General features: G+C 41.0%; 1 protein-coding gene across 1 annotated transcript in view; it reads left to right on the forward strand.

The window, feature by feature from the left end:
* The window catches only part of NTRK2 (neurotrophic receptor tyrosine kinase 2), a gene marked incomplete at both ends in the record, with an annotated part of 205,460 nt that overhangs the window by 160,806 nt on the left and 19,783 nt on the right, over window positions 1–24,871 (forward strand). The window contains 2 exons of the mRNA XM_082335628.1: window positions 1,139–1,311; window positions 4,992–5,226. Of these exons, the coding sequence (XP_082191754.1) occupies window positions 1,139–1,311; window positions 4,992–5,226 (408 nt within the window). The remainder of the gene's footprint in view (window positions 1–1,138; window positions 1,312–4,991; window positions 5,227–24,871) is intronic.

Consider the following 24,871-nt stretch of genomic DNA (forward strand, 5'->3'; position numbering starts at 1 on the left):
TTGTCTGAAGTCTAGGTGTAGTTAAAATCCAGAGGTACAGATCCCAGACATCAGTTTCTGTGAATAATAATTGTGAACATTGGTAACCTGCTACATTTCTCTTACTGTTTTAAAAATATCATTTGAATTAGTATAGTGCAACCACAGTACCTTTTGAAGGTAGAGCCTAGTAGTGGTTTATTGTCAATTATAATTATTCCTCATTTAATTGGTGTCAGAATTTGCTTTTTTTGGTGCATGAAAGTGTTTCTTTGCTCAGGAAGTGTAGTTCTTCAGAAGAGATCTGAAACTGCTGATGTGTGGCAGTTAAATTAGCATTATTTCATTATACAACATACAAGACTCCTATTTGATCCAGTGTTGATATACTTCCTTCAAAATGAAAATGTGCAAGAGTTTAGAGCTGTATAAATAAAAGGAGGTGAGAAAAATTGACACCCCAGAATTCTTATCTGCATCTACTTCCTCTCTGTCTATGAATTTAGGATTGATCCTGCAGTTACTTATACATATGCTTAATGTTAGGCATGTGAGTAGGTTTACTGAATTTCAAAGGAGTTTCTGGCTGAAGTCTCAGGTTGTAAGTTCAGGTCCAGGGACGTACCCTTGTATAAATCTACCTAATGTATAGCACACCATAGGGGCCAACATCAGGAACAGCGACATTAGTAATACATAAAGAATGCATCTACGTTCCCACTAAGTATTTTAAGCAAGCAGAGTTTTACTTTAAAGAACTTACGAGAAAGGTAAATGCCAACAGGATACTAGGGTTTGCCTGAGTTAAATGCTAAAGGATATGAACCAGCTGTGTACTAGTATATTTTTTGGATAAGATCAGTTTATTTGTTCTGTGTTTGGAAAACACTTGGCACAGTAAGATCATGAGTATTCCTACATCCTCTTACAAGAAAAATCGTTGTTTAGGATGATGTGCAGCGGGAGAATGAAAATTGTACTGCAATTATTTAATTGCACTTAAACATCACATCTGCATTTCTAAAAGAGTTATTAAAAAGTACTTCCTCCATCCTTTCTACAGTAGAGTGTCCTTATCTTACCCTTACAGTGCCATCCCACATGTTCGCTACCTTGTGGGAACATCTCCCTTTCCTTACATTTTCATTTTCTCCACCAGACGCTGAAGGATGCCAGTGACAATGCCCGCAAGGACTTCCACCGTGAGGCAGAGCTGCTAACTAACCTGCAACACGAGCACATTGTCAAGTTCTACGGCGTCTGTGTCGAGGGTGATCCGCTCATCATGGTCTTTGAGTATATGAAGCACGGAGATCTTAACAAATTCCTCAGGTAAATCCACGAACACGTATTGTGCTGCTGAGCCAGAAGTGGGCAGAGAAGGTAGGTATTACTGGTACTTAACGTCAAATTAACTGCCACCACTGGAAAATGTCGACACCTAGGAGTGCGAATCTGTGCAACTCTCGTCTTCTGTACTGGGATGTGGGGCTCATTGTTTCTTTGCCTATTTGGAAGTACCATTAAGTCAAGCCTTATGCTTGAACCAAAGCAATGGGAACCAAAGAAGTATTGTTTCCAGTATATTTCAGTGTATTCTGAAATGTTTGGTTATAAATCTTACAGTAGGAGTCATTTTCTTGCAGGCTTTCTGGTAGCACTTGGGAAGATCCCACTCAACACCTATGGCTATCTGTAGGCGTCTAAGAGCTTTTGAAATCTAACCCCTTTTCTCTTCCCTCCTCTCAGTGTTTTGGAAAGACTGCCATTAACCTGAAGCAAGAAAACTGTGAGCCATGGAAACTTCAGTGCAATGGAAAATGCTACATCTTGGTGTCCGGATTAGGGCTTTATTTCATAAACCTGTTCAGGAATGTGCATCAGAAATTGAAATTTGGCAGTAAAGCAGTCATAAATAAATAGATGATACCTAAGGTTCACAATAATAGGTAACTCATGAACCAGGAAGTTATGAACAGTGGCCTTGTGTATGTGCCATTTCCACTAGCCTGCACTCGTTGACATAAAAATAAGCAGTTAGGAGACAGCTTTTGCTCCTATGTAAAAAAAAAAAAAAAAAAAAAAAAAAAAAAAACCAAAAAAAAACCAAACCAAAAAACCATTTGCATAAGGGACTGTTCTTTCAAGGTCTTCTATGTCATTTTCATCAAAGGATGTCACAAAGGCATTTCAATGTACTGAGATGTCTCTTGCCGAAGATAACTAGGGGTGCCACCATTTTGGAAAGATATCTGTGACAAAGCTGTAAAACAATCAAAACTGATGTCCTTTTAAATGGGTTCAGATTTTCTGTCTGACTGAAATGGCTAGTGACTGGTAGTGTCATCATTTATGCATTTTTGATAGCCTACATGAAATGAGTTTGCTATCTTTCCAATCTCTACTGAACAAGTAACCACACTGTAAAAGCAAATGACATCAACTAGCATCCTCCCGTATTGGCAGGGCTGCCAGGTTTGGCAGGGAGATCAGGGTCTGAACTGGGGATGCAGAGCAAATGCTACTACTTTTTGCAGACTGATTGTCTCTCTGGCAGAGGATTTAAGTATATTGTCAGAGCCATGTCGGGGCATTTACATTCGCCTGCTTGGACCTCTGCCGTGGATCAGGAGAGAACTGCAGTTTCCTAAGATGTCATCCCAGTACTCGCTCAGAACATTGAATTTCCATTAGAAGAAGACAGATTTCACAGCTGATAAGAAATAATTTCTTATTTCATAAGAAATACTTATTCTTTGATTCTTTTTGATTGGCCTTTTCTTACCTCATAACTCTGATTTTGAATTTTTGTACAGAAAGGTAGTTTAGCAGACAATATATTTCCTACTTTAGGTCTTCTCTTTTTTTTTAATTATTCATCAGCCCTTGTCTTTACAACATAAAACGATTATGCTGGGACAAGCTGTTAAACCTAAGCTCCAATTTGTCAGTCCTCTCACATTTGCTGCAGCTTGTGCTGCAGATCAGAGGTTAGTTGTAAGCGGGCTGTAGGAGCCTGTATTTCTTACCCTGCAGCGCCACCAAAGGCTGTCGGGGAAAAACGAATCCAGAATTTAACCCAAATGAGCCTTGCTGCCTGCATGCAACCAAAGGCTGTTTCAGATCTAGGACTAAAGCCTCCAAGTCATGCCTGCCCTGTGCTTGTTCTGGCTAGTGGAGGCTGACGTGGATCCAAAAAAACCTCTGTCAATGTTCCTGGCTGTTAGAGACACTGAGGAGCACCTCATTTACAGCCAGCACCAAGAGGACAAGCGACGTGGATGGACCGTTAAGAATAATCCAAAAGTTTCATTAGATACAGACCATGTCCTCAAGGAAGCCTGTGAAAGATGAAGAATTCTCTAATTTAGTGACTCAGAGCTTCATGTCTGAGAGCAGTCATTAAAAAAATCAATGCAATGAAAAGGTACAGTGCTTTTCAATAGGAATTTGCCTGTGAGTCTTGGTTGGAGATTTCATATCGTCCCATTTATTGCCCCTCAACTCAGACCAGTTGAGTGGCTGCCTGTATGTACCCTGTGGTAGAGAGCTGCTTTGCTTGGTACCAGATGCAGTCCCAGCAATGCTACACACCCTCCTTCGTTTCTTTCTCACATCTGTCACTTTGCTCATGAAGTTCTTCCCTTGGGGCAATTTTAATATCATGTTTCTAATAGGTAGTGTCAGATTTGATCTCACAGATTTTGATTAATTTGCAACTCTTTTCCAAACTCCTATGCCCTTCCCCTAGGGACGAATTAAGGCCTCACCTCTATTGATTAGAAAGGTGATTCTCTGAAACTCCTCTTTGTAGGAAGGAAGGGCTTTTGAGAGGAAATAAAAATCAGTTCTAGAGTATTTTTCAAAAAAAAAAAAAAAGTTGAGGAGGGAAGAGGAGAGGTGGTGTCTTAGAAAGAATACTCTGCAGGAATGGAATAAAAAAGGCTTCTGAAAACGCAAATAATGAAATGGATTGAAAGGGATCTTCAGAATATTATAAGGTATATCAAATAAGGAATGATTGCCAGAGGACCTCATTAATTGGACAAGGATTAGCTAGTAATGCTTACTATAAAATGTTGTGTGTAGGAATTTTTATATCTGTATCTTCAAGATACTAGGATGTTACATGTGTATGGCAGAGCTAACAGTTGAGTGAAGCACATGCGTTCTAGTATTTTGCTGGGCTTTCCAAATGCAAAACGGTTCTCCTTCTGCTGGAGTGCATAAAAGTTTCTCATTAATCAGTTGATTATTGCATCTTACAGACTTGGTAGGGCTTGAAAAGCTTGTATTTCTGAAGCTGTTCACTTGTTCAAATCGCGTGTGTTTTGTGTCCTCTTCCTGTTGTCAGGAATTCCCATCTCAGGCAGGACTCAGCCTTGGTGATGAAATAAGCAAAAATGGTTTCCTGCTCTGCATTTGGATAAGAAATTAGAAGTGTAAATGTAAAATTGCTGCCCTTGTTTCTCAGATGGCATCTCAGAAGGAAGTTAGCTCTTTCTTCTTTAAGAAAAGATGGAAGGGTCAATGGCTTGTCTCCCTGTAGAAATCAAGAAATGCCAGTCATAGGAATAAGTGATGCTATGCATGCCACTTCATTGCCTTTCATTCTATTGCCTTTCACTCCTATAGAGTGATAAGGTTTTCCTCAGTTACCGAACAGCTACATTTGCCAGCCTTTCTCCAGAAAAGATTACTAGAATAGAACAGGAGAAAAGCGGTGGTTTCAGACGGAGGGGTATATTATGAACGCATATGCCTTATTTCCATGAGTAATATATCACCTGTTGTGTAATGCTCTTCACACCACCTGTCTTTCACACAGTGAAGGAAAACAGTAAATGAAAAAAGCCAAGATACAAATTTTCACCTATTTCGATGATGAATTTTTAGCCCTTTTTGTTATTATTTTTGAGGATGTCAGTTATGTGGTTTTAGGCTCACTAATGCCTTTCACCTCTCCAGCTTACAAGTGGCCTGTCACTTAATCAGATTGTATTTTGGTGCAGGGCACATGGACCAGATGCAGTACTGATGGCAGAAGGCAACCGTCCTGCTGAGCTGACCCAGTCCCAGATGCTTCACATTGCCCAGCAGATTGCAGCTGGTATGGTTTACCTGGCATCACAGCACTTTGTGCATCGGGATCTTGCTACCCGGAATTGTCTGGTTGGTGAGAACCTACTGGTGAAGATTGGGGATTTCGGGATGTCTAGAGATGTGTACAGCACAGACTACTATAGGGTAAGTGAACTGCTGTACTTAGTAATAACCTAGGTCTTGTTCAGTCATCTTACCACATTGATGTGACTGATTCTGCTTTTACGCTCATCCATCTGTCTGTCAGGTAATTTAGAGGCTGGCATATGGAGAACCTGGTTTTGAGTTACAAAGTTTTGGTAAATTTGGAGAGAGTTAATCAGAGTAAGATTGGCATGTCCTGTTTTTTATATATGTTGGCTTTATATTCTAATAATAAATCACAGAAAGGTCTTTTTCTTTGGGCAGAAATGTTGCATGTTTGCTTGCCTTTAGTGAAGAAGAAGCAGCAACAGATAAAAAGGAAGCGTGAGTAATGAAATTTGGCCCAACACTTTGAAGTTATTAAAATACATTCTTATATATTGCTAAGACAAATGGAAATTGTAACTTTCAGGTATTGTATAATGTTTCAGTTTACTCGAGGAAGTCTAAGTACTGGACAGCAGCACTGGACCAGTTATGTTACTCAGGAAGAGACTAGGTGAGAAATTGTTGTATACTTAGCATCTCAAAGGCTGTCAGTAAGTTTTTCCTGCCGTAAGCCAGGTCTTTAGTACTACTACTTATGGTTGAAGAGTTGTTCTGTGGTGGGTAAGAGTAGCCCATCATGCTTGTTCATTGTGGCCCAGGCTGTTTTCCCTGAGCTTGGTTGCCATAAAGTGATCTCTGAAGTTTGCAGAGGGCTTGTAGGATTGCTAGGATAAACAGGACTGTGTACGTTGATTACTGTTGTTGATGTTGTCTTGGTACTATGTGGGAAGTCATGTAGTTGACAATATTTGCTGTTTGCTACGTTTGTAACTTCATGATTGGAACTGAAGCTATCAGGTGTTTGTGGCTTGGGGAAGGCAATCTGTGGCCAAGCTGTTTATAAACACTAGAGTTTATCTTGTAAGATAAGCCACTCAGCATCTTTAAGCACATTTTCTGTATCTGCCTCTCACATGACTTGTTGCCAGTGAATTCCTTGTAGATAAAATGAAGGCCTCTTCCTTAGCCACCCACTTTGGGCTGCTGTGTCCATAAAGGAGAGTGTCACCTCAGCACCAGTGTTTGTGGGATGCCTGGAAAGAGATCATCTCTATGTTCAGTTGAGGCCAGACAGGGCAGAGGAAGCTACACACAAGAATTACTGTTCAGTCTTGTTTCATGTAACAGCTGAGAAGTAACAGCCTCCTCTGTTCTTTGTCTTTTCTTTCAAAAGGCAAACCTAGCATTTAGTAAGAATATGAGCCAGATTCCTCTTATATTTTGTTATTTTGGAAACTTGGCACTTCAAGCTATTTGGTCAATGTAAAACAAGCATGACTGCGCTTCAGAACTTGGAAAAATATACAGAATGGTAATCACTGCCTCTCTTTGTGTTTGCGAGGACACCAGTGAGCACCAAAGGCCAGGGTTTCTTGATTTTGCATCTGAAATATGAGCAATAACTTGTTGGGACTGGAGACGTGTCTCTGTTCTGTACTTCAGTGAGACTGGATTTGTTTACCATGTTCGTCATTACACTTAAGAATGAATGTCTGTGCCTAATAGTAAGTGTTTGCAAAGGCCTTGACAATCAGAGGCAGCATTTTTGAACAACAAATCAAATGCACTGCTTATTTTTGGAAAAAAAAAAATAACTCCCTGCTGCAGAAAAACTACCCGCAAAAAGGGATGGAAGCTAAGTAATCGTATGGGCTTCCTGGGGACAGCTGAGGCCTGGCACAGGCATGCGATTGTGTACTGTCTCTGGCATCCTCTTGTCTGCTGATGTACCTCTGGGTTTAATCCTTGAGTCTTACACATGAGCACTCAAGCAAAGCTTCTACCCAATGAAGCATAAATTTAGAACAAGACCCATAACCTGGAGAAAGGAGGGGTTCACCAAAGGAAATTCTGGGTAACCTGGCTAGTCCTTGGGTACCTCTCAAAGGACCTCATTCAAGGAGTACACTGCATTTCTCACTGCCTCTTATACAGAATCACTCTCTTCTTTCCTTCTTTCTCCCTCTTCATCACTTTTTTTGAGGCTAGGGGAGGTTCTCTGGGGTCCACAGTGTAAGAAAGGAGAAGAAAGAGGGGAGTAGTGTGAAGAGGGTGCAACCATGGATGTTAGAGAGGGGATGAATAAGGCGGGAAAGGTAAGTGTAGAGAGGTGTTAGTAAAAGACACAAGTGTGAATGAAGATATAAAGTAGCATGGCTTCACCCAAATTGATGGTGTAAGCTTTCAGTATGATGGATGAGTATGAAACTTAAAGTTGGGTAGTTGCTTGTTCTACACAGTGCGAAAAACAAGAAGGACCATTTCTCTGTCCCTGTCCCCTCCTGTTCCAACTGGCTTCTAGCTGGTGCAGAGGAGGGACAGAGCCACAGCCTGCCGTGCCACCATATTTCACAGTGATAGAAGTCGGAAGTTACAGTTGAGCCTGTGAGGTTTTGGCCTGCTCTGCTTGGGCCATATGTCAGCTGGTCAGAAGCTGGTCATGAAACAATCACGGGCTATGATGACTTTCCAGACAGTTGCCTGGACAATTATATCCATGGCAGGCCTAAGTAATGAAACTGTCAGCGATGAACTGGGATGGCACTGACCTACCATACCTAATTGTTTATAGCAAGCTAAGTCTTTTTAACTGCTCAGGCTTAATCACATACATAGAAGCAATTCTTCCCCAACCTTGACAGCTTTATATGATGCTTGTTGGAAGGATTTACACAGCTCCAAAAAGCTCTGCAAGAAATGGTTCAGCATTTGTGTTTATTAATACACTGAAATCAGTTTTTTGGGATCCTACCACCCTGTCAGGATGTTAGATTTGCTCAACATGATTATTTATAGCTTGCTTCTGTAAGATAAGGATGATCCCCAGTCCTTGTTCACTGTTAGATTGTTAATGACATTCTGCATTGAATCAGCTCAGTTGTTAAGAGATGCTTCAAGGAAGAGAGGCAAAGAAATAACCCTTGGGCTGGGAATACATGTGATGCATGGCCGTGATTGCACAAGCTTTCCTTTTTCTCCTCTGTTCTTTTTTTCTTTTCTTTTTCATCAGGCAGGAATCTTGTGGGTGGTGGGAGCCCTGGTGTACATGCTAGCATTCAGTGTAACAGCAATAGTATTCAATAGTCAGACCAGATGAGCCCGGGAATGAGAAGAAACTGCAGTGGCTTTTCTTACCCAGCACTGCTGTCCACCCCAGGCTGAACTAAAACAACTGTCAAGTAATTAGTTTGGTCTGTGTGTCAAACAGTTCCAGTGACACTGCTGCACTGCAGTCCTTGTAGCACAGTGGATCATTTCACAAAGTTATTTACTTGCAGAACTTAGGTCTCAGGTTCATTAGGGGCTTTTATTTGTTTTGTTGATGTCTGCTTTTTGTTGTTTGGACTCCCAACCCCCACAGGTCAAGGTTTCTGATCTTGTCCTCTGATACCCAAGTAGCGTGACTCAGCAGCAGCTTTCAGTGGCTTAAAGTATTGACACTGAAGCATGGGAATAACTACTTCACTAATATTTTTTCTTGCACTCAGACATAGTCTGTCAGGCCCTTTTTAGGCTTCCAGTTCAGGTTTGCAAGTGGTTGCTCAGTACTTGGTCTTAAAATACTTTTCTTCATTTCTTTATCATAAGCAAAAAGCTTTAACAAAAAAAAAAAAAAGGAAGGTCTTAAGGTCTTAATATCCCAGTACTTGGAAAAAGTTAACAAGGATATGCTTTAAATATCCAGCCTGGTCAGCCAGCCACAGGCTTGAGCCAAGATTTGGGATGAAACTGTGATCTCACCAGAGTAAGCAAGAGCTTTGCCATTAACTTCATTAGGACCAGAATTTCACCCTTCCACATTTTTATGTTTGTCCAGTGCAGGATAGAGACTCTGTTTCTGATTTAGATTTATGGAGCTCAGTTGTGTAATCCCTGTTTAGCTATTGTATAACTTACTTGCCTTTATGCAACAGTGCAAGGAACAGCGGAGAAAATAAGGACTTCCTTCCTCTTCTTCTACAAACCACACAAGGATCTGTCAAAAGACTGGGGCTATTAGTGAGGTTTCCATCTTCCTTAAGGTCCAACTCGCCCCAAAGGGACAGAGAGGTTTTTAAGTCACAAATTAGTTTCCTCCACTTCTGGCAGAGATGGGGAAGAAGAACCCAAGAGGATGTGTTTCAGTATAAAGTCCAGTGACCTGGTTTCTCTTTAAAATCTTCTGCGTATTTTGTACCATGTTTTGCTATGTAAACAGAGCGTAGCATGTAGGATTGGAAGAAGCAGTGTAGGTTACTGAGCCCAAGCCTTCCACGCTTGAAGGAAGCCACGCAGTAGGTGTTAAGGATAGGAGAAGCTACAAGAACCTCAGATCTCCTCAAGCCACATGGAAAACCGCAACACTCATTAGCAGTTTAGCCCCTTCTAATAAGGCACCAAACCCCATAAAAATTCCAGTCTGACAGGGGAAAAGAGGAAGAGATGTCAAGGGTATCAACAGTGTCCTAAGCCCCTAAAGAGCAATTACGTTTGGCAGAAATTCCTGACAGATCTTAGGAAATCTGTGACACCCGGCACACAACAGGAGGTGACAGCAATCCACATCAGTCTGTCTCGGTGAGAATTACCTTCTGAGCTGGCAAACTGTATAATGCTATGAGTGCACGAGCCAGCTGCACCAGCCTGTGGCACTACTGGGGTTTGGTGATGCCCCTCAGAGCACATCTGGCCCTGTCACCTCTCCTCAGTGCCTCAGAGCAGGGTGGGAACCGAAGCTGACCCAGAGCCAGATCATACAGCAAGAGGGGAAGCAAAAAAGCAGGCGACCAGTGCAATTCCGGAAGAAAGACTTTAGTTAAATAAATGAATATGGAGCAGCCTGTAAAATGCTGACAGGCTTCTTCTCAAATGTCTCTCAGGCATACAACAAAATTGGATAGCAGCAGTCTTGCATCTCTGAAGCTTGAATTTCTAACTCCTGGATCATTCCTGTCCTGTCACACAGCCCCTTCCGTGAAAGTGGATGTTGCAAATAAGTAGGATCCTGCTGCCAGGGCTTTCCCTGGAAGGGGGCTCCACAATCTCACTGACCTAATGGCTGCAAATTTTCTTTCTTATTGGCAACCTGAATTAACTCATGACCAAGTTAGAGCTAATTGATCAGATTATTCTCCTCCCTTCCTTGCCTTTACGTCTCAAGTGTATTTCGAAAAAGTACTCCTGTCCCCTCCTAGACTGTTTTGGAGGGTTACAGAAGGCACACTGTCAGAAGAAACGGTTCTTCATTTTTCTTTTCCTCATAGTAGCCTTCTCCCATGACTTTCAGTGTGTGAAACGGCAGTTTCAGTGTCTCTTTCTGGTACAGACATCACTAGGACTGTGAGCAGTATTTTCCAAATGAGATTTTGCCCATTCTTGGATCAGAGGTACTTCCCAGCCTCTAATGAAAATGTGCTGCACGGTACATCGTAGACTCGCATAGCCTGTGTCATTGGCACACGGTCACTGTATTGTCAAACAGTGCCTTGGGCCACTCTCATCTTCCACTCCTTCCAAATGAAGAACATCCCCTTTTTTTGAAGTTTTTGGTTTCAGTCCCTCAGTGAATGACTTTGCAGTTCATACTGGCACATTTTGTACCTCTAGTGGTTGAGAAAGACTGTTGTCTCTCTTTTATTTTTAGCTTCTTTGGGGGCTGCTTTTTTTCAAAATAAAAATTCAGGTCTTGTCTAATTTGGTGGTGAGTAAAGAACTAAAGAAAGAGAATCATGGTACCAAAAAGTAAATAGATGAGGGAGTGAGAAAGATCTGTAAGGAAGGTTCCTAGATTTTTGTGGCTTTGTTTCTTCGTGTTTTGTTTCTTGATCATTTCTATTTCATGTTAACATTAAGTGAGTATTTTGGGAACGGATGTCTTTTTAAAACATAGAGTTCTCATGCACTTTCAGTTAAGATGTGAGAAGTTATTACACTTCTTAGCCTCCCAGGAAGACTTCCAGAAAAACTAAGGATTACACAATTCGCTATTCCAGGCCAATTTTAAAAATACCCAGCTTTCAGACCTTCTCTCTACATAAAAAGGTCAAAAACCCTTTTGAGAAACCGTTTTGACACTTGGGAGTATTATAGTCCTCAGCAAACAGTCCCAGTTCTGATCTTCACTGTTGCTTAGCAAAGCCAGAATAGCAGTTTGAAGACAGTGAAATAACATTAGTATTAGTGTAGTGAAATGGCAAAGAGCATCTTGCCCGCTAGGCATAGTTCTTCCTTCATGTGTGAACCTAATATTGTAGAGTGCTGTATTTCTGGCAACTGAATAACGCACTTTTCTGGTGACTCTCTATATGAAACATTTGCTAAAAGATAGTCCTAGTAAAATAATCACGAGAGAGTGATCTTGCTTAAGCTATTTCCAGTACCAAATGCCTATTTGCAAAGAGAATTAATGCATGACAGCAAGGGGCTAAAAAAAGAAAAGGCTGGTTTATCGTTATTTGGGCTGTAACTAGCCAGGCAAGCACCACGATACAAATGTTTACAGTGAGGAACAAGCGTCTGTCTATTCTGAAAGGGCAATAGCAGCAAACACCTGCAGGTCTCAGCTGTCACTACAGAGATGAATACCTGTGCGGGGGAGTTTGGAGGAGGCTGCACTAAAGAAAACAAGAAAGAGTTACTGAGAAGTCAAGCAGCTTGTCAAGGCATTCTCGTAGGTGTGTGTATTGAATTGTCACAGTTTGAAGGCACAGTTTGAAGGCTTTTTATTAGCTGCTATTTTTGTATCCGTTGCTCAAAAGGAAATTATCTGCTTCCCTACATGGACTTCTCGGCTCTCCTCCTCCGTCAGAGGCTCATTGCATCATGTGTAGTGCTGGGGAGGACAGAGGGTTCCAGCAGCACTGGAGGACGTGCACAGATGATCTCATGCAACTGGAAACAATACGAGAAATAATGGGCCAGCTAAAGAGATGTAAATCCAAACTAGCTGCCTTGAAGTCGGAGCAGTAACTCTGAACTTAAAGTAACATAACCGCAAGCATAATTAGGCCTAATGATTTTTAGAGGGCTTTTAGGAGCTTCCTAAAGGTCACCACAATGTCAGCACTTAGAAACGTGTACGCACCAAGACACAGCATTATCCTGATGCTAAAGGATTAGCAGCATGGCTTGATGCCTGTTACTACTTGCCCATGCCAGAGTATGTTCTGTTGTGTGCGGGAAGCATCCTGTCTCCCCAGCTCTTACTTACACATCCCTGACTGCTGGTGTTTTGTCTGGAATTGCAGTTTTCTAACCTGCTCAGTTCTATGCAGAGAGGCCAAATTCGGCTTTGTCTCAAGCAAGTACACTTCCATTTTTTTAGCATGGTGATAGATGTAGTCACTTCCAAAGTGAAGTTTTCTCATCATCTTCACATCAGGGTCATTGGTCTTACTTACAGTTCTGTTTCCATCTGTTTTCACTGACACAGATCCTATGAGGGGAGTCCAAGAAAGTTTTCCATATTGGTGCTAGGAGAAGGAACATCAGATACCCAGCAAGTGTAGTGTGCTGCATTTAACAGTGAGTTCTTAGTAAACTCTGTCTTGCAGGGTTAGTGACAAGATGGTAGTACAGAAAATGAGATTTTTAACTGAGAGCTTGTGACATACTTTGTTTTGCCAGATTTAAGTCCCCTCTCACATGAAATGTGCAAGTGGGAAGCCAGCTCCATGGCTCCTGGAGCACATTCTCCTTCAGTCTGTGAGATCAAAGAGTGTAGAGAGGGCAGAAACAGAAAAATATAATGACTAGCTTGAAAAATGGAGCTGATTAAAAGACAAAGTAGAGCATAGTGACCTTGCTTCTGTGGCAAGTTACTTGATTAGCCATTGAATTTGGGTGTGTAATTATTCCTTTGTAAATCCACCCCCACTAGATTTACACCAGCGTGGTTCTCATGCATGGTGTCAAGAAATAGGTTCATCTTGAGAAAATAAGTTCAGCCAGGAAGCAGCACCTAGAAACATATGCCAGGAAATGCAGAAATCCTGTTGAACCACACTATAGTTAAGAGCTCTGAATGTATGTCAATCAAAAACTTAATCAAAGTGTTTGGAAATTTTCAAATGGAAATTTTCCCTCTGTTTGCTTCTGTTAAAAGCTTTGAGAATTCACTGTTTGGTCCCATTTTGGTTATAAAATAGATATTACAGTTTTCAAATGGATGGAAATTTTGGGTTTCCCACCCCATTTTTAAAGCATTTTAATGGCGTCGTTTTCAGCAGGGTTACTCCTGCTCTACGCAGTCAGTAAGAGCCTTAGAATCCACATGCACGCCTATAGAATAGCAGGAAGTTTACACAGTCAGCATCACCGGTGGCTGACACAAGCTTTTCTGTTGAGGGGCTGTTAGCACAGATGTTCATTAACTTAAAAAGTCCTTTTAAAATTATATGTACAAAACCAAATCATTCTCAAAAATAACCACGCATATGGATATAAATTGCAGGAAAGCAATGATTCACACATTGAAATTAGCTTTACGAACCACAATTTGGAGAGCTTTGCAGAACTCTAATCGAAATCGGCTCATTCTATTAAGTAGCAGCACAGCCTTACAAAGCCATTTTTGCAGGTGCTGAAGTGATTTGACCACTGTTCAGATGTTTAGCATATAAGAGGGCCATGTCCTCAATCGCAACCTTGTTCACAGTTTGCTGGATTGTAGTTGGAATAGTGCTGGAGGCTTTCTCCATTGACTTTACTAGAGCCAATGTTTTGTCCAGGGCTTTAGAAAGTGAAAAGTTGACAGGCAACATTTTCTGGAGACCAGACATAGAACAGCAAGAGAAATGATGAAGTGATTTCTGTAGTTTTTCTACCTGGGCCAGGTCTTTGTGCAGACCATTAATGCCATTTAGTAATTGTGGGGAGGAACCATGTGTAAATATCTGGAGAGAGAGATACTGTACTGTAGTGCTACAGATTGTCACTTTTGGCAGGAACTCTGCAAAGCAAATGACAGAACTCCAAAGGTTAGCAGCTGAAGCTGTTGACTTTGTGATGTGTGATGCGCACAGTGTGAGGAAGAGATGATGTGGGAACAAAATGAGAAAAAGATCTCTGGGAGCACTGTGAGCAGTCAGAAACTGGAGCGGCAGCTCTTGGCTGCTGCAGAGCACTTGGTGCACCTTCTGCGATGAAGCCACTGCCCCCACTGATGGTGCAGACAGCACAGAAAGGCCACCCAGAGGGAGCAGGACTAAGGGAGTTCTCCTTTGAGGACTGATCACAGAATCAGCTCCCAGCAGAGTCTTTGCAGGCTTCCAGCTGGAAGGTTTTCTTATGCAAATGGATTCTCTCCTTGCAATAAGGAAAGCAGTTGCTAGGCAGTTTTCCTAAATATGCATTTTTTTCCTGGGCCCAAAGGACAATGGGCACTCTTTTGGCTCACAGAACTCAGGAAGCAGGGAAAGGAAGAACTAGACAATTAGACTATGAAGTGCTGTGTGTAATGGGATGGATCAAGAGGATGAGAGGACAGCATCAGCTCGTAATAGTGCAGAGCCTACAAATCTGGCTCTCTAGATTGGTGCATGCGTAGCAAAGAGCTACTGATGGTGAGTGGAGATGGGGAACAAGGGAAGCAGGTCACTTAGATCTTCACTGCTCTCTGGGTCCTTTGGCTGGCTGGTGGAGCAGCTGGCCAGCCAGGTAGCTTGCATGCGTCCACTCCAATACAGAGGGGAAAGGAAGTCATTAGCAAAGACTTGGGTCAATCCAAGCCTGTTGGCATCAATGACAGAGAACATGAGCATACTTTAGGTTACCTATGTAGTTGTAATATATATGCCTTTGTGAAACCTTTTCAACATCAGGCATCATGAACAGTACTGAGGTTTTTGACAAGTTGTCAGGAACATCTCTCCGAGCTTTCCAAAAGGTGAGGACCCCAGAACTGAGGTGATTTTGCATCTTTCAGGCTCAGGAACTTTGTAATTAGACTTCAGAGATAACTTGGCTTTGCATTAATCTAGTCATACCTAAAATGGAGCCAAAACACTTAAAAAATGCTGTCAGGGTTCTAGCTGTGGCCTAACTTTAGGAAGAGATGAAGGCCTGATTTAAAGTGAGTGAGGGAATATGCATATGATAGCAAGGACAGATTAAAAAAATAGAAAAGATCCTGGTGACTCAAATGCTTCTGTCTCCATCAGGTGGTTAAACAAATCTGCAGAAGAAAAGCCACATGAGTTGAAAGTAACTTCATTCTTCCCAGTGTACTGAAATGCTTTCAAGAAACATACCTGGCTTAATACCTTTGCATTTACTTTCAGAAGTTACTATTTGTTTGTCCCTTAACAGTATCCTTGCAAAGCTGCTGTCCAGCCCTTGAGGATTTGAAGGGCTTGCATTAAATTTGGTATACAATCAATTCCTACTTCTCTTCTCCAGTTGATCTCATCTGGGGCTTGGTACTGCAGTAGTGATATCTCATGCCTTTGGTTTGGGAGCAGAGTCAGACCTGTTGAAATGCTCAGATAGAGGTACCAACCCTGAGAGGTGATGCAAATGACGTTTCAGAACTAATTCTCTTATTTAGTTTATATCTTTGTGTTGTTCTCTGGTGAGACATAAAAGTTATCTTGTCTGTTTTTAAGCTGTTCCCCAAGGAATATTTATGTTGGTCAAAAGTTTAACACGCTGAGTAGATGAGCCTTAGTTTAAAGCCTATGGAAGCATAACTTTGCTCAAGTTACATCTTCTCTCTTTGCTGTTCAAGGTAGTTAGGTTTTAAATTGTATTTTAACTCTTGATTTGACCTGGGGTAATCATGTTTTTCATTTGCTGTGGCATTTTTTTCATTTGTGACAATTGTGAGGAAAGACTGGTTTTGTTTGCAGAGCTACATTCCCACATGCATTATGTGACCAGGAACTCTGCAAAACTGTTTGAAACTGATCCAGATGGGTAGCAAAACGTATACAATCAGAATACTTTTTGAGAGTAATTTTACTTCTGAGGAGCTTGCCTAAACCACCTTATTCAGAGTTGAGTCATGAAGAACAGTGATGTGGTAAGCCCCAGGTTAGAGACGCAATTATTGAACAGTCAGAAAGGATTTTCAAGAATCTGTATCCTTGCTGATGTATATGAGACCAAACCATTTTCAGCAACTTTACAGAAAATACAAGTGCTGCCATTTTTTTCCACACCAGGAATGCTACAACATTGCTAGCTCTAATTATTGAAAGAAATCATTAGTTTAATCACTTCCCTACCCACCAACTCAGAAGAATGGCTTAAATTCTTACACTTAAAGAGCAAACAAATGCTGGATTCTGTAAAGTGTCTTTTCCTTCCTGGGCCCTTTTACTAAGGGCAAGAATTGTGAACAAGAAATATAATGGGGCAAGATGTGTATAATCAGGAGGCTAAAGAGCTATTCAAGTAAAAGGTCATTACTGTCTCAGAAACAAATGTGTACGCACTGGCATGATTGAGAGTGTAAGTGAGAATTTTGTAAGTATAAGAAGTGTCTGGAAAAGCCCTTTCAGCGGCAGCAACACAGAGCACAAAGGAGCCCAACTACTTTCAAGGTAGAGATGGATACACTTTGGAAGAAGTTTAAATGGTAGTCACCCATGATACTTGGAGCTCGTCAAACCCTAGCTGTGTTCAAGCTTTTCTCCACAACTGTGAGTCCTGGAAGTGAAAATTTTAAAATTAATGTCATTTCAGTTATTCACATAATCACATGGTTAGAAGCCAGGACTTTAAGGAAGAGCTATAGTGGGAGACTTTTGATAATAGAGTAAAAGGCTGCAAATCTACATCTACAAAAAATAATGAGCCTTTGTAATAAAGGAGTACATAGTGAAAATAAAATATAGATTAAAAGCCATTTAGAGATAAAGGAGCGTTGAGATTGCGATACTTTAAAGCACAAAGTACTGGTTTCTTTCTGTTGCTCTTGCAAATGTGTATGATCTAAGCAGTTAGTTTTGTAGCCTATGCAATTTTTATAGAAGACAGAAAGACACGTATTCAAAGAATCAAAACTTGTCCAGCTTCCAGACCACTGAGCAAACAGCTATTGACATCACTGGGGACAGGATTTTTACCTTTATCCTTATTAATTGCAAATTTTTAATGGCTTTACATCTGTTTTCACTTCTGTGTTCATTGCTGTATCTAAAGGGTGAAAAAAAAATCACATCAGCCTGTGATCCAATCCTTGCCTGCCACCCATGAAGCAAACAAATGTTTTGCTGGAAATGCAAGTTGGGGTTTTTTTCAACTGATATGTAAAATGTGATGCACTGTGATCCTCCCTTAGGAGATTATTTTATAACATCATCTAGTCCATTCCAAGGTGTGTGTGTGTGAGGGGAGTCCTTCAAATTATTTTATTTCTTGAAAGATTATGTCTCTATAAATCTGGATTTAATGGTGTACACAGGGAGAAATCTTATCAGGGCAAAGAAATCACTCTCATTTTCTTTCTCTTTTTCATTTTCTTTTTTTGGTGATAGAATTTTAGGAAGATAAAGAACTGTTCATTAAATATGTTGTCAGATTTATACTGGCAGTGAAACAATTGCAACGCAGATGTGTTAGCAAAGAATATCTGACAATATATTTATATATATGTTATAAAATGTTTATATTATATGTGAAACATGAATGACAGACATGACGGTTACAAATCATGTGTCCTAATGTTTTTGTCATCTACCTTCCTCATACTGCCTCAGCCCAATCTTACAAAATAAAAATGTGATGTTATCTGGAGAATATAGATTCTTTCCAGATTGATTTACCAGATACCCATGACAACCAAGTCACTTTGAAAGGCTAACTGATAGGCCAGCCTCTTTGCAAGTTACTGCTCTGAACGCAGTCCTTTTGTAGCTGATTATGCTGCCAATGTTATTTTCTGACGGTGAGATTTAGTGCAGCATAGCTGGCTGGCAGTATCCTTGTAGGAGATTTTTCTTGCTTGTGAGCTAAGCGAAGGGCAGGGTCCTGCATTCTTGGCAGCCTGTCATATGCATGAGCTGTTTGTTTTTTGGATTCAGCAAGCAGAGTTTTAAATCATCTTTAGCAAAATAAGACACGGAGGAAAAAAGAGAGATCAAAATAGAGCTGAATATTTCATGTCATAATTTTGGCAGCATGTCTCATCTTGTCTTCTACATTGAAAGCACCAATGAAAAAGGGAATTTTGCAGTTTTCAGTCGTGTGACTTTTCCATGCTCCTTGAGTATCTTCACATATTCTAGGACTGGTCTCTCATGCCATATCGGCCATTTTTTAGAGAAAAGAATCTAGTGTTGAGTAGTTGTGTGGGAGAAGCATAACCATGTTAAAATAAAGCTCAGTGCCAATACACAGTGAGTGGAATGTGCCCCTCAGTAGAAAGCTGATAGATACTACTTGAATCTACAAAATAAAGCGTATATATTGTTTAAGATATACAGGCCCAATATTGCGTTTTTTTCTGCAGAGGGGAATTCTGTTGGAAGTGATCGAAAGGTCCATCTCACACAACTCCTACCTGTTTGCACAGACACACACAGTTGTGATTGTTTTGCAGCGATCATGCTTGGAGGAACATACAGTTTTGACCAACAAGTGTTTCCATGGCAGTTTGGAAAGGGACTAACTGGTGGGTTTGGAGCTGAGCCAGCTTGTATATGCCTACATATTATGGAATATTAACCCTCTTGTTTTCTGTCCCAATCAGCTTTAGTTAGTAGAATAAAACACTAAACAGAAAAGGAGGAAACTGAAGGCTGTGCTGTACTACAAGCAGTAAGAAGCCCTTCAAATACAGCTTTAAGCACAGCTAAAATGGCATAAACTAGGAAATAAAAAAGGAGCTTCACAGAGAGGTTTATACAGCTCCACTGTACAATGTGAGACTGACGGTATGTCTAGTCTGCAGGCACTGCTAGCTCTAAAACTGTGACACACGCTTGATGCAGACTGCAAAGCTATTCAGAAGCAAGGTGAATGCTTCTTTTCTGGGGCGTACACTTCTCTGCCTGTGCTACTTAGAAAGTCCAAGCTAGCTGCTTAAAGGTAGCTTGTGTTTATATGTTCTCAGTCATGTCAGTAGGGATATGGAAAACAGCATTATGTTAATTAACACAGTTAATCAGAAAAAAAAATATGTAAATAATGCTTCTTTCCTAGTTATTCCTTTTAATCTGGCAGTATTTCACAACATCTTAATGGATTTCTTTAAGATAAAAGGCAGCAAAAACAGAAAACAAAAAAGGAATAGATCTGGATCTGTTTAGCCTTCAGGTTACATAAAGTAGGCAATTACTCTGCACCTGTAGTTCAATAGTTTCCTATTGTAAGTAAAGCTTACAGAGGTAGTGATAGATTTAAAAACTGCCTGGGATTCTCAGAACTCCTGGCTTTGGAATAATTGTGACCTTAAAATTTTGGGAGTACCTGTTTTCTTACTGTCCTTTTACTGCTGTTTCAGAGGGTCAACTCTGAGAAATGGAGGGAACTAGTTATTAGGATAGCTTAAGTATTGGGGAAATGTGGATTTTTTTTTTTAAATTAAGGTGCAGAAAGTAGTTGGAAATTGTGTCCCTAAATCAGAGGAGAAGATGGGGAGCAACAGGTTGCAGAACTGTCTGTGATTTCACCTCGTAAAGGACACTGGAAGTAAGCAAAAACATGCAAGAGGGAAAAGCTGATGGACAAAGATGAGTACTGTGAAATGTGCCAAAAAATTGAGATTGACTTTGAAAAGAATATTAAAATAAACAAGAGAAGGTCCATTGACTGTTTAAATGTAAAGGGAATGAGGAGGAAAGTGCCACCACTACAGATAGGATGATATGGGAAGGAAATTTAGTTTGGCCTGGAAGCAAAATTAATTTTTATCATCAGGTCTTGAAAGGACAGTGGTGAATATGAAGATATAGGCAAAGTGGCTAATGGGACTGAGGACATGAAAGCTAAACCTGGAACAGGCATAGAGAAGAGATCCTCGAACAATGTGGGACATGGACAGCCTGTTTTATGACAGGAGACAGAGTTTGGCAAACTCTTTAAGCAGCATACGCCAGCCCTGCTGCCCAAAGAGAAGGTCCTGCTCTCCTGCTGGATCAGTTCACCCCATCTTTAGTTTGCATGGAATATTCAAAGCAGAGTTACTAGCATTTGTGAAAGACAACTTGAAGTGTCTGATTTTCATGGCAAGGAAAAAGTTTTGAAGATAAACTATTTCTTATTTATGAAAATACTTGCCAGTAGCTCTGCACCTCTTGTAACTTCTTAGCTTCTCTCACTGCTTACAAAACTACACACACAACAGAAAATTAGGCCTGACTTTGTATCCTCTCTATGACTTTGGGAAAATCTGTTCTTTAATTCTGCATGCAGTCTTCCCTCCCTTGACTTTGATTAGATTTAATTAGACTTTAACCCTCCACATTCCAGGCAGGTTGGGTTCTAGTTTTACAGATGCTTCTGTTTGACCATAAGCAGAGCAAATATTGCTTTGACCTTGTTGTTTCCCAGTGTCCTCCATTTGTTACTAGGTAAAGTCAGAAGAAGATTTTAAAGGATGAAAATATGTAAATAGTTCTGCTCCATCTGTATCTCCCTTCTATTTTCTTCACATTTTCACTTTTTCAAGAAGGGTGACAATTTGAACTTATCTTTTCAGCCCATGCCCATCTGAAAAACATGAGTGGCTTCTATTTGTGACAAGGTTTATTACGACCCTTGATGATTCAGCAAGGTGGAAGTTACCTCTTAGGTCAAAAAGCTACAAGTTTGCATGCAAAGTGGTAAGAGCATAGGGGCTTCATGTTGGATTACGCCAGGTTCTCACTGGGGTTTTAATGTATAGCAGATTCATCACGTTCATTATTGTATATTATGTGGCCTGCTCCAAACTTCTTTCACAGAGAGCATGAAGCCGTTACAACCTTAGCCACTGTCTAGAGCTTTCAAGTTCTGGAGGTCTCTTCAAGTGCTGGAGATCCCCAGTATGATGATGAAGGAAGCAACAGTCCAACACTAATATGACAAACAGGACACCCATATGGCAATCTTACTAAGTCTTGCACAGTGGAGTTGGGGAAATGGACAAAGGCTAATTTTCCTGTTGGATATAATAGCAGAAGATGTAATAAAGCAAACCTATACCTGTTGTTCTGAAAAGGTGAATGGTATTTTTGTCTCACTCCATCTTTCCCTACAACACCTAGTAAAAAGATTCTGTTAGAAAGGGACCAATGGAAGTTGCCGTAAAGTTCACTTAATGGTTCGTCCTTTCTTCTGTTGCTGAGGCTGGGACCAGGTTGAATAGCATCAAGATCACTTGCTTGATTTCCAACAGGTATTTGAGTGCATTGTTCTGGTCTTGTTCTTCATTGCAAGCATTGGGAGCCTAGAGTAGCAGGAAACACAAGTCCCAGGGTGGCAGTGGAGCTTTTGCTCCACATTGAAATCCCAGAGTATCTCTCTGCAGCTGTAGTTTTAATTATATAGGATGATCCTCTGCCTTTTACAGAGCAACTCCTCAGAATTTAAAAGGAGTCTGGAGACTTCTGGGGACAGGCAGGTTAAATTATAGTTATTACAAGGCAGCTATTTCAAGATTACTACCCTCTGAATAGCAAATCCCTCACCCCCGTGAAACACAAACAAAACAAAAAGTTTACTTGTCCTTCCAGAATTCTTCTGGCATTCAACTCATAACTTGCAATTTCCAGCCCTTCACCTCAACACTTTCTTCTGCTTTGTAGAAAAAAACTAATCATTACCGTTTGCAATGTGTCAGACTAAGGTCCTGAAATTAAAAGACGCAGGTACTCATTTGGTTTCAATAGGTTTTGATGTGTAAATGCTAAAATTGGTTCTTTCATGTGCAGGAAAGAGCAGGGGGTTGTACATACCCAAATCTGTACATTGTTGTTGTTTTCATGGGGGTGGGTTGCTAAACACTTCCTGACACAAAAAAGGTCCTCATAGCCTTCTCCATTGCATTGCTTAAGGTTGGGCTTGCATGACTGCCCAAGCCACACCAGCACGCTGCTGAGAAGGGCTTGGCTCCCACATCAGTATCCGGAGAAAGAGGGGCTATGTTCCCTCCTGCCACAGCTCTCCCATTGTATTCCTACCAAGGCAGCATATCCTCCTCCTGGGCATCCCACAAGTGGGATGAGCATCTTTTCTTCTGAAAGTCAGCAAAGAGGCAGCAGGTTTGCTGTAACCGCTATGCCAACGCTAGGTCCCAGTGCTGACCCATTCTACATTCTTTTTAGTATAGCAGTTCAGAGACAGAGTAGTTAGCCCGGTAGATGAGGAACCAGGTGTGTCTGCTGCAATTTGAACCTTCCATGGTCAAATCCCATTGCTGACACATTGCAGGGAACTGTTACGTTTGCCCAAAGTTCAATGTGGAAGAAGTTAGGCAGGTGGCCACACACTGAGTGATGAGATTAAGAGCAAATATGTAAGTTCCCTCATTTGCTGAGTACAGTCTAGCGAATGTACAGACTTAAACAGAGGTTCTGTGGAAAAACATTATTAGATCCTGTAATTAAAACTGTTTTCCATAATGCATATTCAGATTGCTAGTGGCATGGGAGTGTTTCACTCCAGAACAAAAAAAAACCCCTTATATATCATATATGTGATATAAAAAATATTTATACAGAAATTATACAGATGTAAACAGGTGATCAGTTGCACTGATGAAGTACATTATCACAAATGCTTCTGCCTTTATCCACTACCACTAGGCATGTTTGCCCACTCAGAAACCCAACTCTTTGGGACTTGTAAAATGCCAAATATCTTCTAACATTTCATTACATGTTAATTCAACATGCAAGGGAAATTTTTTATTTTCCTGGGTTTAACCCAGTCCTCCTGATGTGAAATGCACATGGTACATGACAATAAGCAATAAAGTGAGGTGCAAACTGTGCCCGTCTTCAAAATTAGACATGTCATAGATACACGGGGCTCTCCATTCTGGCCTAATTCTCTCTGCCAAGGCAGATGCTGTCCTGACTGTCCTGACCTGCCCAAGCAAGCTCGATATGCATGTGACTCTCCAACCTTTCTAAGAAATGACTGAGCCAGTTCTTAAGTGTAGATCACATTTGCTTGTAAGCTATCTATCTGCCCTATCTCTGGCCACTTTCTGTGGGCATTTTCTTACGCTGTTCCAGAAGCTATAATCTGTGGATGAGGGATATTAGGGTGCATTCCTGCCAGTTCCCATTACTGTCTGTTTATGAACCGATTGTTCATGAACTTGTCTAATCCTTGTTTGCACCTACTGGTACTGTCTACGTTCGTAACTGTGGCAGCAAGTTCCAGAAGTTTAATACCCATTATGTAAAAAAATACTTAGTTTTATCTGTTCTGAACTTCTCTCCTATGAATTTCATTGAGTGTCCTCTTGTTACAGTATTTCAGACTTTGCTAATAACAGTTCTGCAGTTGTTGCTGATTGACCTCACTTTATCCATCACTTTAATGATTTTGTAAGCCTCAACTTAAGCATTTTATTCTCCTTTTCTGTGCCTCTCCAGTTACATTACATCCTCCTTGATCTGTGGAGGCCAGAACTGCACACAGCACTAAAGGCTGTGGGGGGCCCATGGCTGTGTAATGTGGCAGAATTACACCCTGTGCCATGTTGTGAGCACCTGTGCTGGTGATGCTCAATGTCTTGAGTTCTTCTGGCAGCTGCTGCTCACTGAGCTGTTGGTGTCAGAGATGGCTCCAAAATCTCCTTCCCGAGTCGTAGCTGCCAGCGCTGGGTGTAAACATAGGTTACTAGGTTGTTACACCTATTTGTCATTCACGTAGTTCACTGCATTGACGCTCATCTGCTGCCCGCTCTCTCTGTTTTGTGAGAGCCTTCTCACAAAAGCCTCTCCAAGAGCTTAGTATCATCCCCGTGCTTGGACTAATTGACAATGCTCTCCTGTCTCCAGGCTGTTGACGAAGATGTTGAATGTAGCTGGTCCTGACACTGATCTCTGGGGACTCCACTACTGCCTACTGTCTATCCTGAGAAGTGACCTTGAAGTCCTACTTGCTGCTTCTTGTCCTTTAACCAGCCTTCAATCCATAAAAAGGCCTTTCCTAAACCCTGCAGCAACTTAGTTTTTTTAATAACCTTTGACGTAGAGCCTTATCAAAAGTGTTTTGAAAATCCACATGTGCTTTGTCTGCTGGATCACCTTTGTTCATATTCATCTGACTCCCCTGTGGGCCACCACTAGGCTGGCAGAGTGGGATCCCTTTCTACAGAAGCTTTTGTTTCCCACTCTGCTCAGAAAGATACAGACAGACCGTTTTTATCCATGCATCAGCTCTCTGGCACAGTTGCTCTTTTTAATGATAGTCATACACCTGCAGTTCCCCACCTGCATACCTTCAGACTCAGGTGAATGCCATTTGGTCCTGATAACATTAACAACCAACTTCTCTATTTGCTTGAAAAAAAATCTTTTTCCCTTCCTGTAATCCCCTAACATTTTCTGTTTCAAACATTATTTCTTATTTAATAAAATCACTCTCAGTTGTGTGAGAGGGGAGGCTAACATGAATGCTGCAAACCTCGTAAAACAGTTTTCTCTCTTAGGTTAGGCATTCTTGTAAGTGACTTGCA

The sequence above is a fragment of the Platalea leucorodia genome (assembly GCF_965183815.1).
Source record: "Platalea leucorodia genome assembly, chromosome: Z".
NCBI lineage: Eukaryota > Metazoa > Chordata > Aves > Pelecaniformes > Threskiornithidae > Platalea > Platalea leucorodia.